This window comes from Canis lupus, chromosome 16 (assembly GCF_048164855.1).
Source record: "Canis lupus baileyi chromosome 16, mCanLup2.hap1, whole genome shotgun sequence".
In the NCBI taxonomy this organism is placed as follows: Eukaryota; Metazoa; Chordata; class Mammalia; order Carnivora; family Canidae; genus Canis; species Canis lupus.
Genome location: NC_132853.1, coordinates 5,771,404 through 5,789,407, shown reverse-complemented (window position 1 = coordinate 5,789,407; position 18,004 = coordinate 5,771,404). Strand labels below are relative to the sequence as shown.

At 54.1% G+C, this 18,004-nt stretch overlaps 1 protein-coding gene and 1 long non-coding RNA gene across 22 annotated transcripts in view; one reads left to right on the top strand and one right to left on the bottom strand.

Moving 5' to 3' along the window:
* The window catches only part of DNM1 (dynamin 1), a 45,750-nt gene extending 31,658 nt beyond the window's left edge, over window positions 1-14,092 (bottom strand). For 15 of the 20 annotated variants that reach the window (XR_012008345.1, XR_012008344.1, XR_012008346.1 and 12 more), the window contains exons 1-2: window positions 13,821-14,091; window positions 238-311 (exon numbers count right to left, since the gene is read on the bottom strand). Coding sequence is in view for 14 of the 20 variants with exons in the window: in XM_072778130.1 (XP_072634231.1) it covers window positions 238-311; window positions 13,821-13,981 (235 nt within the window). In the remaining 6 variants the exon portion in view is untranslated. Of the gene's footprint in view, window positions 1-237; window positions 312-13,820 lie in introns of all 20 variants that reach the window. The other 5 variants (XM_072778137.1, XM_072778124.1, XM_072778126.1 and 2 more) reach the window with 1 other exon arrangement.
* LOC140605804 (uncharacterized) lies at window positions 12,444-16,570 on the top strand. Of its 2 annotated transcripts, XR_012008351.1 has the most exons (3): window positions 12,444-12,765; window positions 13,126-13,304; window positions 16,195-16,570. It is a non-coding gene; the product is annotated as an uncharacterized lncRNA (long non-coding RNA). The 2 variants fall into 2 exon arrangements; XR_012008350.1 differs by lacking the exon at window positions 12,444-12,765 and having other exon boundaries at window positions 12,780-13,304.
* Window positions 16,571-18,004: the final 1,434 nt, after the last annotated feature.

Genomic DNA, 18,004 nt, shown 5'->3' with positions numbered 1-18,004 from the left:
GTCCCATCTTCCCCTGGAAATAGACCCACACACACCCCGAAACACTGCCTTCTCCCCACTCCCTCCCCACAACAACGCCATGTCTTCGTTATGCATTTTATCCCCACTGTCCAGAAGGGGAATCAGTGCCAAAGTCCTAGAAGCAAGCAAGTTCAGCGGCTAGGCCAGACCTCTCCTTGGGGATAAGGTGGGGACGCTGGAGAGGCCGGGTCGAGTGCTGGTCCAGAGAGCGCATACCTGTGGTGGCATTGACCAGCTGCAGGACCAGGGGCCGTCGGGTGACAATGCCTGACCCTCGGGGCAGGAAGTCCCTGCAATGAGTTGGGAGTGAGAGTAGCAATGAGTCAAGGCCTGAATGGGCTCCCTGTGTCCTGGGGGCACACATCCTGCCACTGGGAGTTCCAACTCTCTCCCAAAGTGCCCACCACACCTTAGCTCAAGGGTTTCATGTCACTCAGGAGAGATGGCAGCTGAGAAAAGTGGACAAGACCTCCCCCAGATACCCTGGGTCACAGATTTATGCATATGAGCTGCCAGGAGACCAGACCAGTAACCCCCAGATCTCTCTCAGGTATGCCCTGTGTTGTCAACCAACAAGAAGTCCCTCTGCCAACCTAGTCACTGCCATTCAACTGTGGCACGGAGTGCCCCACATGCCCAAGTGGCCAGTGGCCACAGAGTGGATCTCAAGGAAACAGAGCAGCACCTTTTCCCCTTCCTTCCTCTGTGGGGGAAGGGCAGCATCTCACTTCCCCTTGGGGGAGGGCCCATCTGGCTGGGGTTGAGGATGAGGGGGGATGGGGGAAGGAGGAGGCAAGGAAAAGAATTCATGCTTAAGTGCCTACTGCATGCCAGGCTCTTTGTGGCCAATATCTCATGAACTCCACACAATAGCCTAGTGAGGTAGGTGCTATTATTCCCATTTTGCAGATGACATTGAGGCTCAGAGGTGTTCAGACTCCGGATGCAGATCTGTTTGACTCTGCTGTGAGAGCTCCTTGCGCTTCAATGCCTTGCAGACCCATACTTTGAAGGATGGGATCTGAGGGGTCTCCGAGTCACTGCCCCAGACCTGATGTCTATACCCCAGATATCTGCTGGTGCCAGTGTCAACCTCAGCAGTCCTTTTGGCTAGCTCTTGTGGGTGCTGATTCTCGTCCTGTCAGCTCTTCTCATATCCACTCCCACCCTCGGCCCCACCCAGGCCAGCGCAAGCATGGGGGCAGAGGTCTCTTCAGGGACCAGACTGTCAGAACTGCAGTCATGGGATCCCCAGGACACAGGAAAAGGCGGAGCAGGTTACAGCCTGAGGGATCCAGTTGGCCACCGCATTCACGGAGAGGCACATGGAGGCCTAAGAAAGGGAAGGGACAAATTCAAGCTCCTACAGGACTTGGACAGAGCTCGAGAAGAAACCAGGTCTCCTACCCCCAGCCTAGAGCCTGACCTGAGCCACATAGCTTCCTGCACCCCCACCCCCACTCCCTACTCCCCGGCCGGAAGGTCCCAGGAACAACAGAATAGGCCCAGGCTGCTGGGTTCCAGGCCTCCTCTTGGGCCTTGGGGAGACTTCTTCCTGCCCGGTAGTTCCTCTGGGGGAGATTAGAAGCTAATAGGGCGGAGCCAGCCACTTCAATGGGGAAGGAGAAGGATGACATATCCTGCAGTTATTCATCATTTCCAGGTGCTAGGCAAGCACTTTTCATTTTTGCAACACTGAGCCTCAGAAGGGTGGGGCCAGTGTCTTTCTGCCCACCATAGTGTCCCATTGTCTGGCCCAAGGCTTAGCACACAAGGGGCACTTAATAAATGCTGACTGAATCCCCTGGTCCTCAATGCTCAATAACAGTGCTCAATAAAGAAATTATCCTGTTACAGATGAAGTAACTGAGGCTCCTTGATGAAGTGACTCATCCAAGGTCACCCGGATGGGAGTGTCAGAGCTCGGATTCAAATCCAAGGGTCTGTTGGACCCCAAAGCCTGGGAAGTTCCCTGTCAAACTCAGCTCCTCCTTCAACCCAAAACACCAGACTTGGCTTTTTATGTAATTCAATTACATTCAGTCTAGGACATATTTGGGAGCAGCTGCTCTGTGCCAGGCCCTGTGCTGGGCCCTGGGGATGTGAGATGATGAGTCAGACAGCTCCCTACCCAGAGGAGGAGCTCACAGTGTGGTGGGAGAGACAGACAAGTAAACAGATAATGCAATGCAGTGTGACATGTGTTGGAACGGAGATGCACCAGGCAGCACAGAGAAGGAGGGGATTAACGGGGCGGTGGGGGGTGGGGAGGTGTTCTTGTCTCTCCCATCCATTACTCCTTTGGGGGGTGACCCTCTAGTATTTGGGAACCCCCAGGGCTGTGGAGATAGGACATCTGTCCTCACAGAGGCTGGGCTGGCTTGGGGGCCCGGGGTCCACCCTTTCCCCCACCAGCTTCTCACCCAGCAATACCATGGCAACAGCAATTGCCATGGAAACTACAGGAGGGGCTGGAAAGGATGGGACTCCCCACAGAAAGCCCCCTACGCAGAGACATGGACCTTCCCTGGAGCTTTTCCCTGAGAGGCCTCCCCTGCACAGATGGGCCCACTCGGCCCTGGCAGACCTGCAGGTTGGCGGTCAATGAGGTGCTGCATGGAGAGGTACAGGGAGCCCAGGGCCCAGCTGGAGGGGTGGTCAGGGGTCTGGGCCAGGCTTCACCAAGTCACTGCCTCCCCAGGGTTACTTAAAGGACAAGCAGCTTATGAGAAGCAGAGATTAGAGGGGCAGGGCTATGTGTGGGAGTAGAGCCCCTCCTCAGACCAGGAGCTCTTGGGGCCAGGGTGTGGATGGGGGTGGCAGGGTGGGGAGAGGCCCCATCTCTGTCCTGGCCCAGGTTCTCAGAGTAAGACCCTCATGTAGCCTGCAAGGACAGCTTATTAAACTGTGTGTTACTCAGATATGCTGGGTGAGGATCTAGTGGGGCTGGGGTGGGAGAGAGGGAATATGGATTTTAATAGTCATTTTTGGGGGCACCTGGGTGGCTCAGTGGTTGAGTGTCTGCCTTTGGCTCAGGTTGTGATCTTGAGGTCCTGGGATCTAGTCCCGCATCAGGCTCTCCTCAGGGAGCCTGCTTCTCTCTCTGCCTGTGTCTCTGCTTCTCTCTGTGTGTCTCTCATGAATAAATAAATAAAATATTTAAAAATAAATAAATAAACAGTCATTTTCATGTTTCCTTTCAAGTTTAGTGGTCAGGAGCCAATGCCAGGCAGAGGCCCTGGTTTCGAATCCCGCCTTGGCCATTCTGCGATCTGGACAAGGCTCTTTACTCTCTGTGCCTCAAAACCTTCAGCCTCTAAATCAGCATCATAGAAACTGGGCATCATCTGCTACCACACGTGGGCTGCAAGGTCCATGGAAGCTCTTCATGCAAAGAGCTTAGGCCGGGCCTGCTACATAGAGGGTGCTCAGCAGCCCCAAGGGGCTGCCCAGGGGCTACCTATTCTCAACCCCCTCTCTAGGAGAGTTCCCAAATTTCAGCAAGGAATGCAAGATCCCACAGAGCCCTCTGGCCGCCTCCTCCAAGCACTGACTGGGGTCTCAGGATTCTGACCACAGAATGTTAGGTGTAAATGCAAATATTAGATGCCTGCTGAGGAGGAGAAGCTTTCAGAGACCATATCATCCCTCTACCATTGTCTAGAGGAGGTGGGGGACGGAGGCCCAGAGAGGCACCAGGAGCTGTGACGGAAGAAGTGGCTAAAAGGGGACCAGGGACTCACACCCTGGGCAGGCAGCAAAGAGCACTAGCTGGTTCACACGTCCAGACTGAGGTCCTTGCTCCCTGCTGGCTTCCCATGCTCACCACAGGCCAGGCAAGGAGTAGGTGCTCAGGTAACCCTCACAGGAGCAAGCATAGCTGAACAGCTCATGGCTCCTGCCCTCCACCTGGACCCACGGTCCCCGGCACTCTGTTATAGCGGGGGTTAGGGCCTGATCTGGCCTCCAGCCAGTGCCACCATGTACCTCCCACCCGGCTCCTGTGTAGGATGAGGGAGGACAGAGAAAAGTGTGCTGGGCCCACCAGCCCTGGGAGCCATGTGGGAGGGGTGCATGGTGGCATGCCAGCTCTCCCTACTCATTCTGGACAGATGGTGGTATCCCGAAGAGGCTTTGCCTTGCCATCTGCAGAGGCACCTTCAAACCTGAGGCACAGGGAGGGTGAAGTAAACACCTCTGAGGACCTCCAGGCACCACATGCTTCCTGTGTGAATTGGCACTGTCACACCCAGAGGGGTCTGGAGGAAAGACATCAGAGGTCCGAGGAGACCCTCCTCTACTCCACTCTAAGACCTGAGATCTGGGGCCAGAACTCAGGGACGCTGCTTTCCAGGTCCTGTTGAATACAAACCACACCAGAAAGCAGCATGCTCCGGCTAATGCGTACCCAGAGGCCGTCTTCCTCCCAGGTCTCCTCTTTCCCAGGCTCTGATGTCACACACGCCCAGTGTTGAATATCAGAGCTGCCAAGTAGGAGCTGTGTGGCTCTGAACAAGTGACCATACCTCTCTGAGCCTCAGTTTTCACATTGGTAAAATGGGTTGCTGTGAGGTTCATCTAACTTGATGCCCGAAGAAATGGTAGCTATTATGATTACAAATAATATGACTTGCTGAGTAAGCTGAGGACCCAGGCTGGGCTCCCACCAAATGTGCAGCAGGGAGGGAGCTGGAAGGTGGGTCTCCTGGGGGCCGGCCGGAAGAGTGGGCTGGTGGGCCAGACATTTCCAGCCAAATCTTGCCCCTGAAAGCGGAAGGCAAGGGGGAGGCGGGGAGGCTGGGAGGTGCCCTCTGAAGCACGGAGCTGGAGTGGAGGCCAAGGAGGGGGTGGGCCAATAAATACAGTTGGGAGGAGGTGAGGGTGACTTCAAGCAACAAGTCTCTCTCTGTTCCTGCTGCCCCAGGAGGCCCCAGGCATCATGCAGCCCGTGAAATTCCAGCTAAGGTCTGAACATTTCAGGGCAGTCCTGGCCTGGTTTCCCCTGATGCTCTGATGCCCTGAGAGCAGGGACTGGGCTGGTCCTGTTTAACAGTGTCCTCTGGAGTCAGCAGGGCAGGTAGCTGGCACTCAGGGCAACCCTGCTGGCCTAAAGAGTGTTACCCAATGTCATAGAGCAAGTTGGTCACGGGGTAGGATGGGCACCCAGGGCTCTGGACTCTGAGTGCAAACTCTCTCCTCAGCAACTGTTTTCCCTACTAAAGAAAAGCTATGGGGACACCCGGGTGTCTCTGTGGTTGAGCGTCTGCCTTTGGTTCAGGTCATGATCCTGGGGTCCAGGGATCGAGTCCCGCATCAGATTCCCCACAGGGAGCCTGCTTCTCCCTCTGCCAGTGTCTCTGCCTCTCTCTCTCTCTCTATGTCTCTCATGAGTAAATGAATAAAATCTTAAAAAAAAAAAAAAGAAAAGCTATGATTTTTCCTTCCTCCTTATCCTTCCCTCCTTTCTTCCTTTTTTCCCTCCCTCCCTTGCCAGTGTTGATGACTTTATATTTTCAAGATGGAAATGGATGTCTCTTTTGCCTCCGACTTACAAAAAATCATGTTCTCCCTTTGAAAAAAAATTCAGAAAATACACAAAATGTTTAAAAAATAAAAAGCAATCATCATCCCAACACCTGGGGACCACCCTTGTAAACATTTTATTATTTACAATAATGACCACGGCAAACACAGAGGGCTCGCTGACTGCTAGTCAGAGGCTCTGCCGGGTGCTTGAAAATCTGCATCATGACAAGGCTTCTTTCTGGGGTGAGGGAAGTGTTTTAAAATTAGACTATGATGGTGGTTGCACAACTCTGTAAATATACTAAAAATCATTGAGTTGTGTACTAAAAACAGGTGAATTTTATGGCATGTAAATTATACCTCAATAAAGCCTGTTTAAGAAATCTGCAACCTAAAAAAAAAAAAATTAAAAAATTAAAAAATTAAAAAAAAAAAAAAAAAGAAATCTGCAACCTGGGGCACCCGGGCATCCTGGCTCAGTCGTTGAGCGTCTGTCTGCCTTTGGCTCAGGTCATGATCCTGGGGTCCTGGGATGGAGTCCCACATCGGGCTCCTCGTAGGGAGCCTGCTTCTCCCTCTGCCTGTGTCTCTGCACCCCCTCGCCCCGTCTCTCAGGAATAAATAAAATCTTTAAAAAAAAAGAAAGAAATCTGCATCGTCTTTTTTTTTTTAAGATTTTATTTTTTAAGTAACCTCTCCACCCAAGGTGGGGCTTGAACTCATGACCTCGAGATCAAGAGTCACATGCTCCACTGACTGAGCCTGCCAGGTCCCTCCCCGCATCCTCTTGATTGATACTCACATGGCCATGTGAGGCAGATGTGATGAGAGATGGCCCAAAGCCCCCTCACATGTACACACACACAAGGGGCTCCAGTCTACACTGTAGTGGCTCTGTTTGCCTAATAGCTCATCAAGGGCATTTCCCAAGTCATTCAATACTGAGCTACATCTGGATCCTTATTTATTACCACCAGTAGCTCAATGCAAGAGTATCTCAGCTCCATCACTAAATTATTTCCCTGCTCAGAGCCTCAGTTTCCTCATTAGTGAAATGGGACACAGTCCAACAGCTCCTTCCCAGGGCTGCTGAAGGAATGAATGCCCTAAGAACCTGGCTGTGGAAGGACCTAACAGGGTGCCCATTGGTGGTACCATGAGCCACCTGCGCACTCCTGTGCCAGGTGCCTTGTGTGTGCTAGTGAGCATTGCGTTCCTTCAAATTTGGGACTCAGGGATCCCTGGGTGGCGCAGCGGTTTGGCGCCTGCCTTTGGCCCAGGGCGCGATCCTGGACACCCGGGATCGAATCCCACATCGGGCTCCCGGTGCATGGAGCCTGCTTCTCCCTCTGCCTGTGTCTCTGCCTCTCTCTCTCTCTGTGACCATCATAAATCAATAAATAATTTAAAAAAAATTTGGGACTCAGGTCAGAGGTGAATGTGCATTCACCTGCTGAGATATTTCTCCCCATCCTGCCTAGTGGCCTCACTTCCCCATACTCAGACCAGATGCATCTGACAGGAGTGATAAAAGAGGAGGCATTAATAAACAGCTAAAACGTTCATAGGAACCGTGGTTGGGGCTGCTGTCTGCTGAGAACCCTCAACCTAAGGGGGTTCTCTCTTAGAACCACCTCTCTCTTCCTCTGCAGCCCCTCATCCTGGGAGAAAACTGAGCCCCAGCCCCTACACTGAGGGTCAGGTCATAGGGGGAGAGGGTGGTCAAGGAAGGCATCCTGGAGGAAGTGTTGACCGATATGAGACTCAGAGGATGAGCTGGTGAAGGAGGAAGACGAGGGCATGGTGAAGATGAGGACAGCATATGCCAGGAGAGTGAGGAGGGGCATTTTTCCATGCATGGGGAGGAAGACACAGAGGGGAGGCTGGTCCCAGAGCCTTCGGCTAGGACAGTGGGAAGATGCCATTTAGAAGACTGCCTTGAACACCTTCCAAGGCCAACAGTCCTTTTTCCTGGTGCCTAGCAGCTGTTCCAAGTTGTTAGAACCACTGTCCCCACACAGCTCTGGTTCCTTAGCCAGATTTCAGTCCAGGTTGGGGTAAGAGTCCAGAGCGACAACCAAGGCGAGCAGAGGGGTGTGATATATACACACATGGTGGGGATGAAGAGAGCAGACACTGACACGGAGGCGGGGGACTGGTACATGTTCCTGTCCTGCCTCTGATTCCATTGCTGCAGGACTTCAGACAGATCCCTACCCTCTCTGAGCCATCTTGCCATGTGGAAACCAGGAATGATAGTCTGCTCCTCCAACTAACAGGAAAATAATCAGCACTGCCCTCGGACATGGGGACTCAGGGCCCCCGCCCCATGTTTAAGAGGTCCTTCTTTGGATCTCCAGAGCAAGGGGTCCCCAGGGGCCAAGGGTCAGTGTCCAGCTGGAGCCTATGCACCCCTCCTAAGCCACACTGAGTGCTCTGGAATTCCCTCTCCGACTCAAGCCCTCCTCTGGGGTCTGCCCCGCCAAGGTCAGGGAGATCCTTTCTGGCACCCTGGATGGAGCTCAGATGAGAGGGTCTGGTGTCTGCATGTGAACCCAGGGGACCCCTTGTGGTTACAGGACACAGTGAAAAGGGACAGAGTCAGCCTGAGGGGATGGGTTCCACATCCCGTCACAGAATCCCGAGGAGTCTGAAATTCTCCATGCAAACCCAGTCTGCCAGGTTGTTATGAAAGCATGTTTGTCAAGGTGGGAGGGCCGAATGCATTGTGTTCAGCGATCCCCTGGCTTGATTTATAACTGGAATATCCAGACATATGGCTCGTGGGCCTCCATTTCTGCTCTTATTTCATACCTGATAACACTGTGCCCTAGATGGGTCCCCTCCAGGCCACCCCCCACCTCCCCACCAACCACCCCCCCTTGCATCCCCTCCCCTGAGGTTCTGACCCTGTGACCTCAGCTAAGGTCGTTGGGGGGGAAACTCGATTCCATTGGAGCCTGGATCAGATGCTGTCTGCCAGAGTCACCTTTCATTCCCGACTCCTTGGGGCCACTGAATGGGGTGGGGGTTTGGTGAAGATGTTCTCCAGCCTGGGTTGAGCGCACGAGCCTAGCTGTAGATGTGTGTTGGGCATGTGGCAGGTCCTGCTCTGAGCACAGGGTGGCTGCCTGGCAGTGCGTTGGCTCCTGGGTGCGGGTGGCGGCTGAGGGGCCACCTGTGCCTCCCCACCTTCCTGGTCTTACTGGGGCCTCTGCTCCTCACTCGGTGACACTGCCGTTTGTCTGGGTTCTCAAACCCATCGGGCTCTTTTCCTTCTTGGGCCTTTGCTCAGACAGGACCTTCCACCTGGAATATGTTCGCTCCTTTGCTTGACTGGGTCCCTTTTTTGCTCAGGTCCAGTCTCAAATGCTACCTCCTCAGGGGGCCTTCTCTGGCCTCAGTGATGATGCCGCTCTTCAATAGAAGGCTCCCCCGTGCCCTTCTTCAACTACATGACAAAAGAGCCCTTTGTGTGATTTAGTGTCTGTCTGTCTTGCTCAGCTGTGAGCCCCCTGAGAGCAGGGATCAGTCCTGCTTGCTCACAGCTGTATCTGCAGCGCCTGGCACCTTGCACACCAGGCAAATGTCCCTCCTCTCTGCCTTCTCCCGTCATTGAGTTTCAACCTACAATGTCTTAGATAGCCCCTAATCCTCCTTGGCCTCAGTCTCCAAATCTGGGAATTGCAACCACTAAGATGTGTCCCAAAGTGTTCAGAGGATGAGGCGAGCTTAGTAATGGGGAGTGGGCTGTCCCCTACTGGAGGGTCTGGGGTTGAGCATAAGAGGGGTTCTCAGAGGCAGAACCGGCACCAGGGCTGTGCTGGGAGGAGAACATAGAGGAAGTGGCGAGGAGGTTGGCAGGAGGCAGGGAGCCTGAGCAGGGGTAGGCAGAGTCACTAGGGAAACCCAAAACCTTGCCTCTCAGGCCGCCCCTTGGGCTCTGGGCAGAGGCCTCCTGCCCCTACCCGCACCCGAGCCGGCCTCCCAGCCTGTCCCTCTGTGCAAGCAGAACAGAACTGCCACGTCCTCTATGCTAGGCCTTACCTGGAGTGTTTCGTGGGTGTTATCTCAACACTCAGCACAATCCCATGAGAGAGGTGCTATTATAACCCCCATTTTATAGATGAGGAACTAGGAGCTGAGCAGGGTTTATGAAACACGCCCAAGGTCATTTGGCTTATAAGTGGCAGAGCTGAGCTACAAACCCAGGTCCAATTCCAGAGCTCAAGTTCTCACCCCCTCTGCTGAATCCCCACTGGCTTTTGCCTCCCCAGGAGTCAAGCAGGCAGGGAGGGCAGGTGCTATGCATTTGTCAGCCTACTTGGCACCAGAGTGAGCGGAGGGGAGTGGAGGCTGAGAGCCTGTCCAGGGCAACTTATTCTTGGTTCTGGACAGGTGTCGCAAGGAGGGGGCATGCAGCCAGGGGCAGACAAAGGATGGCCTAGGGCAGCAGGCACCTGCTCACAAAATGCTAGGGTGACCTGAGACCCTGCACACACTCCTCTGTCTACACTTACCCTGAGATGATCTCATCTACTCCCATGGGTATAAATCCCACCTCTATGTGATGGATGACTTCCAGACTTACACTTCCAGCCTGCCTTCCCCTGAGCTTCCAGCTTGCATCACCACACTGCCCACCTTACACTTCAGACTCAACATGCTCAGAATCCACCTCCTGAGCCTACCCCCGCCCCCCACACCTGCTCCTCTTGTCCTCCAATAATGGCACCAACACCCACCCAGAATCAAAGACACTGGCGTCATCCTAGAGTCCTCTCTCCCCACCCTGCACATACCATCTACTGCCAAGTCTTGTGGGACTTTCCTCCAAAATATACCTTGAACTCCACTGTTCTTCTCCCCCTCTATGTGGAAGCCCTGGCCCAGCCACCCCCCCATCAGCCGGCACCTGCTCCCTGGGGCAGCCTCCTCACCTGCTGCCCCCACCCAAGTGCTGGAATCAGCTCAAGTCCCTCCACTACTTCAGAGCTTCCGGCAGTAAGGAAAGGAAACCCAACTCCTCTTCGGAGCCTAAGGGCCTTCTAGATCCAACCCTGCCTACCTCTCTGATGCCATGTTGCCCTGGTGTACCAAACACCAGCCACAGTGGCTCCTTTCTGTTCTTTGTTACTGCCCCAGGGCCTTTGCATTCACTGTTCCCCCAGCCTAGAATACTTCTCAGTCCCATGGCTTCTCATCTCAGATGCTACCCTCTCCTAGAAAGGGACCTCCTTTCTTTCTGACCTCCCTGTGCAAAGCAGGCCTTCTCCCTCTCAGAGGACTGGCCACATTCCCTCATTGTCATCTTCATATATGTGCTCCTGTGTTTACTATTTCAGTCTCCTCCTCTGGAATGCACAGCTATTGTCTTTTCTACCCTAGAATCTCTAGTGCTGTGACACTGTCGACAATCCACAGATGTCTGAATGACTAAATGAATTAACCTCAGTTTCCTGTTCTGTAAAAGGGGGATGAAGAAGTAGTATTGAACCAGACAAGTCCTAGCAAGTCCGGCAGCTGCTGTGCCACTTCCACTGCAGAGCTGACACCAGGGCCGCCTGGGGGTGCCCAGGAGCCCACGCTGGCCTGGGGCAGCCTCTGCTCCCTCCGGTTTATTTTCCACTTCCTCTCCATGGGGGGTTGGCTCCTGGGAAGCCCCAGGAGGCAGAGCAGCTGTTTCCATGCTCACCGGTCTGGGGACCCAGCCCTAGGCAGAGAGGTCAGGAGCCTATGAGGGAGCAGTGGGGCTGGTGAGGAGCACTACTGAATTCCCTCCTAGGGCCCCAGCCATGGCCTCCTCACTAACTTTCATGAGGATCAAATAATGCTTTCCCACCCATCCCTCCACCTCAAGCCAAGTCCTCCTCACTGGCCCTGGGCCCACACCTGGACACCTCTCACATCCTCCAGCAGAGCCACTGTCAGAGGGCCCCGAGGCACAAGGGACGAGAGGACCTGGGCCTCTGGGGGCACAGTCCACATCTTGCTCCACTCACCAAACTAACAGGGGCGCAGGCTAGCTGTGGCTGGGCTGGCCTGCTGTGTTGTCTACTTACTGGCACCTCTCTCGGCTGGACAAGGAAACTCCAGGAAGACAGGGGCCAGGTCTGCACTGGCACACATAGGGCCCCAAGCCTAAATGACCATCCACAGCTCCCTCGCACATGTTTACAAAGGGGCGTTCACACCCATGAACTCCTTGGAGCCCCATGCCACCCTCTCAGGCAGGTAGGGCAGCAAGGGTCAGCATTCCCATCCCACAGATTTGGAGGACGGCGGCACATGCACCTGTGTGTTCCTGTGCCCAGCTCAGGGCCCGGCTCTCATGGGCTCTCAAGATTAGGGTTAGGAACCTGGGCTTTGGAATCGAATAGATGTTGTCCTTCTTGGGTAGGGGGACATCTAACCTCAGGGGTCTGTCTCCTCAGCTGCAGGATGGGCATCATAGCACCTGCCTCAGGGGGCTGCTGTGAGCCACCCGACAGAGAATGGTGTAGGGCACATGAGAAGGAGAAGGGCTCAGCAGAGGGGGGCTGAGGTCACCTGCCCCCTCCCTGACCCTATGCCTCCTGCCCAGAGCACACAGCCTGGAAAAAGCAGGTATTCAACACATGTTCAATGGATCGAAGGTAGGAATAAGGTTTCTACACTGTCAAGTGCTGCATTTCCATGGGTGCCTTTTAAAACACTAGGGCCTCTGGGCTTTTCTGTCTCCAGAGGCCCCCACCCTACCCCCTCCCCCTGACTGCTGGGCCACAGGGAAGGGCCCCATCTGTGTATGTCTTGCCTGTTTATGTCTGCAGCTCTGGGGGTCACGTGAGCAGGAGAGGGGCTCTGTGGGAGCCCGTCCCCAAGAGACAAACGGCCTCCCCCGCTGCTGATCAGTTGGGCCCAGCCACCCCCACGGTGGCTTCCCAACATCCCCCAGATACGCTGCTCTTGTCGGAACCCTTCCCTCCAGCCCCAGGGTTGGCACTGGGCTTCCCAGGTCATTTGAGGGGCAGGAACAACCATCCAGTGCAACTCTCCTTCCTAGAGGCGGACACACAGGCTCAGAGAGGGCAAGTGATTCACCTGAGGCTTCACAGCAGAGCCTGGCTTGGATCCAGAGTGTTCCCCTGGGAGGCAGGGGCCTCTGCTTCCCTCCCTCACCTGCCAGTTGCTTCCTTAGCGGAGAAGGTCACGGGGAGAAAGCTAGGATGTCTGAAGAAGGTGAGGGAGGGAGATGCCAGGGTGGAGAGGCCAGTGTCACTGCCTCCTCCCTGTCTGCCCAACCCCCTCCCCGAGAGCCTCCTCTTCTCCGGCACCGAAAGGCCATCCTTGCCTCCATTTTCTCTGGGGATCCCGGGAGGGGAGGGTCACGACCCCACCTGCCCCCCTAAACCCAGGACCTTTTGTCTCTGCGGCTGCCCCCCGCTCCTTGCCACCTGGCCTCCCAGCGCCCTGTAGGATCAGAGGCAGGAGGGGGATTAGGTCGTGCAAATGGCTCCCCCCTCCCCGCCATCCTGCTTCCCGGTCTTAGTCATCTCTGCCCTCTGCCGCCTTCTCCCTCCATTACGATCCCTCTGCCAGGCCCGGGGCGTGCGACGGCTGCGGGACCCCCACCCGGGGGCGGCGGCGGAGCCAGCGGCCGGCGGCGCGCAGGGGGAGCAGAAGCGGTCCCGCCGCCACCCCCCTCCGGCCCTGCAGCACCCCAGCCCCCCTCCCCTCCAACGCCGCGCTGCGCACGGATGGCGGCGGGAGCTGCAGAGGTGTGTGCGAGGGGGGCGGCTGTGCCTGGTCCTCGAGGCCCGGGGACTGTCCTCTCCCAGGGACACAGCTAGGGAGGGGGGCCTCGTGCGGGAGGGAGCTGTCTTCCGCGGAGCCCCGGGCTGGGGAGCACTGCCCTTGGTGCTGCCCGCTCCGGGGGCCGCGGGAGCCGAAGGGAGGCGCTGAGTAATGCAGGCCCCCTCGGTGCCCATACTGGGGGGGGACCCCTTGGCAGTGTCTCTCCGCGGAGCGCCGTCTTCCCTAAGGATGTGGCGGAGGAGGGGGGCGTGATACCGTGGCCCGTGGCTTGACGACGTCTGCGGACAAGCGGGGGGCGCTGCCGCCGCTAAGGGGCTCTCGGGGCTGGGGGGGCGCCCTCCGTCTGGCTGGAGGAGGGGGGCGCGCGGTCCGCGGGGGCAGCGCCAAGGGCTGCGAGGTCGCGGCGCCGTCGGGGCTGGGGGCGGAGGCCCGGGGACCCGGGCGGGGGCAGTTCGCGCTCCGGGGCGCGCCGCTCCTACCTGCCTACGAAATTCTCGAGCACCGAGCTCTTGCCGGCGCTCTGGCCGCCCACCACCGCGATCTGCGGTAGGTCGAGGTCCGCGTTCTGGCCGATAGCGGAGAAGGCGTCCTGCAGCCGGTTGACTAGCGGGATGAGATCCTCCATGCCGCGGTTGCCCATGGCTGCGGCGGGCCCCGCGGGCTGCGATCCGGCCGCGGCTCCGGCTCCCGGCTCCGGTTCCCGGCTCCGGCTCCTCTGCTGCAGCCGCGCGCTCCGAGTGCCTGCGCGCGGCCCCCCCCCGCCCCTCCAGGAGCCGAGCGGAGCTCTGCGCCCGGCTACCGCCAGAGGGCGCCCTCAGCGCTGCAGGCTGGCTGCCGTGCGCAGGTGCCGCCTGTGGCATTATGGGGATTGTAGTTTTCTCCGCCTGCGGCTTTTGGGGCGCTTGAGCCGTGTCTGGGGAGCTCTGATGCTGCACCGTAGCCATCATTGTTGGAAATGAGCAAGGTCTCGCCCCTAGTCCCAGGCCTCTTGGATAATGGTCATGGCTGTCTCACTCCATCTTAAGATGAGGAAACTGAGGTTTGGAGAGAGATGGGTCTCCTTCAAGGTCACAGTCTCCGGACCTGGAGTTCCACTCTGCCTCACTGCCTTCTACTCTAGGTTCTGACACTAATTCATGGCGGCATGCCCCTTCCCACCATTAGGCCTCAGTTTCCTTGTTTCTAGAAGGAGACAGAACATTAATTCAACAAATATTTATTGAGCACCTACTATAAGCCAGTCCCTGTTGTAGGCAGAGGAGTTACAGTAGTGACCAAGACTGACAATGTCTCTACCCTCAGATCTCACATTGGGTTGGTGGAGACAGATAGGAAATGAAAAACAGGTAAACGAAAGACTAAAAATGAAAATAGTGTACACTAACAGTGATGGAAGAAGTAAACAGGGTGTGAAGAGAGGTACTTACGTTAGGTGCAAAACGTCCACTTAGCCTGGGAGGAGTTGGGTGGTTCTCTGAGGAGGTGATATTTGAGAAGAGACCTAGAAGATGAGAGGGAGCCAGGCCTGACCCTTGGAAGGCCTTCTTGGGAGCGTTGGGACTTCTTGTCCTAGAGTGTCAGTCTTTGTCCCAATCCATCAGGGTAGTGGTAAAACTGGGACTCAAATCCAGGACTCTTATAGCCCTACCCTGTGTATCCCTTTCACATGGAGAGGCCGTGGGCCCCAGCCCTAGCCTTCCACCTTTGATTTGGAGGAACCTAATTTGGACTGCCCACAAGGAGTCTAGGAAAGAAAAGCCAGCCTATCCTGTGCTGTTAGGCATCAGCAGGTCACCCTGCTGTGAATCCAGGTGGTGGGGAAGCATTTCTGGGAGAGCAGTGGCCCGGCAAACAGAGATTGCATTCACTCACCTGTTTAATGCATATTAACTGAGCCAGGCACTATGCTAGAGCCCAGAGCAGTGAGCAAAATGGACAAAGTCCTTTCCCATATGTGGCTTATACCCCTATGTGGAAAAAGAAACAAAGCACCAATAACCCAATAGATATGACTCTGTCAGATGGTGATGGGTGCTTTGGAAAGCAAGAAAGCTTGGGAAGGCTAAGCGGGCAGGGGGGTGGGTGGATAGTGCTGTTCTTTGTTTAGAGTGGTGAGAGTAGGATTCTGGTAAAAATGTGAGCAGAGATCTGAAGGAAGTGACCCATATGGACATCTGGGGGTGGGGGGATTTTCCAGACAGGCAGAGGAGAATGAGCAGGTCCTGTCCTAGGAGGGATTTAGTCAAGCTAGGTGATCCAGGTCCCTACCCATCTCTGAGCCTCAGTTATCTAATCTGGGTAATGGGGATAATGAAAGATTAGAATCCCTGTGAGGGGCGTGGCACTGGCTTGGTGCTCACGGGAATTTGATTAAACCAACTAATTGAGCCTGTTTCTCCCTCTGCCTATGTCCCTGCCTCTCTCTCTCTCTCTGTCTCTATGAATAAATAAAATAAAATCTTTTTAAAAATAAATAAATAAACCAACTGATTGAGCCCTCCAGGCAGCTGGAGTATTAGCTACACACAACACCCATCCTGAGCAGCTGCTTAGGGCCAGGCCCTTTATTATGCTCTGAGAACCAGAGAGGGCAGAGATGAAGCCTGGTGTGGAGCCATTAATTTGGGGAAGGGGTGCAGTTTGCCGATGTCTGCCCAGAAGGGTGCCATCACGGCTCGTTGTTTTTCCTAGTTACAGTAGTGAAACTTACTGTAAAAGTCAGACTTTACACTGTGTTTGAAAGCTTCTGGTTATCCTCCCACCCACAGATAACCACTATTTATAGCTTATATGGTGTTTATTCTCTGGATTTTCCTATATATATATTCATTTTGTTTCATCTTGTTTTTATAGAATGGGATCACACTATAGGTCTGGTACTGCTTATCACTGACGCCAGAACAGCAGCTTGGACATCACCTGGAGTTTGTCAGAAGCATGGAATCTCGGGCCCTGCTCACGGTCTGCTGGATCACAAACCTGCACTTAACCAAGAGCCCCAGGACATTCCTATGCACATCAAAGTTGAAGGAGCTCTTATATATATTATTATATAAAACTTGAGAGGTGGTGGGAGCTGGGGGAGGGGTTTAACAAAGTCATTCTACAATTTACCTGGAAAAAATTTTTTACACAATTGGGAATTGGCAAGAAATGTTTTGTAAAGCATGATAATGGTGGGAGCTTGTGCTATCAGGCATTAAAATACATTCCCAAACTGTAATAGTCACACCAAGTGGTAGGTTGCATCATGGGAAGGGATGGGTAGATTCCTGGAGCAGAAACAGGTCTGAATGCAGATCTACATGAGTATGAGAGTTTATTACATGAAAAAGGTGCCACTCAGATTAGAGGCAAGAAAGAGGCCTCCAGGTGATGCTACAGCGTCAGACTTCATATCAGATGCAAAGAGATGGTGCCTCTCTTCTCCCTCTGAACATAGTCCACTGGGGGGCTTTGCCAGCAAGGGATTGGTTAAAAGCAATTAACATGAGGCTAGCCCTGAACAGTATCCCCCAAGGAGTTACCAGCCATTGTCTTGTCTGGTCTTCAAGGAGTCAACACAAAGTCTTTTACATTTTTTAAAATGTTCAACTCCCTCCCCATGAAAACATCATCTAAACCGATACCGTAAATTAGAAAAAAGGAAAGAAAGTGAACCTCCTCCATGAGCTCACTACACACGTATATTTATTTTTTCCAAAATTAGGATCATGGGCAGCCCAGGTGGCTCAGTGGTTTAGCGCCGCCGTCAGCCCAGGACGTGATCCTGGAGACCCAGGATCAGGTCCCACATCAGGCTCCCTGCATGGTGCCTGCTTCTCCCTCTCCCTCTGCCTGTGTCTCTGCCTCTCTCTCCTTCTGTGTCTCTCATGAATAAATAAAAAATAAAATATTAAAAAAAAAAAAAACAAAATTGGGATCATAATTATGTATGCAATTTTGTAACTTGCTGATTTCACTTCACATCATATTGTGGGTGTTTACATAGTCTTTGAAAGCATAATTCCTGATGGCTGTGTGCTACTCCATAAGAAGAAAACACCATGATTTCCTTAGCTGTTCTCCTAAAGTTGATTACTTTCCGGATAGCTATTATAAATAATGGTCCCATGAATGGCGTGCTGGCTTTAAAAAGTCTCCTGATTCTTTTCTTGGGCAAGTTTCCTACAAGAGGGGTTGCCAGGTCAAAGGGCAGAGCACATTCAAGAGGTTTTGTTTTTTTTTTAAGATTTTATTTATTTATTCATGAGAGACACAGAGAGAGAGAGAGAGAGAGAGGCAGAGACATAGGCAGAGGGAGAAGCAGGCTCCTTGCCGGGAGCCCCATGCGGGACTCTATCCTACGACCCCAGGATCACACCCTTAGCCAAAGGCAGACACTCAACCACTGAGCCACCTAGGTGTCCCTCAAGAGTTTTGATAGAGCATTTACAGATTGCTTTTCAGAAAGATGAACTAATACAGAATCACCAGCATGAGCATTATTTTTAGTTTTGTTTTTTTACTTCAGCAATTTGAATGCAGATCTACGTTACACATTACACAGCGCTATGCATTATGTAATATTATCCTCACACCCACCCAGGGAAGGATTATTCATTGTATAGAGGAAGAAACCGGCTCAGAGAGGACTCCTGCCTGCATCTGGGTGGCCTAGCCA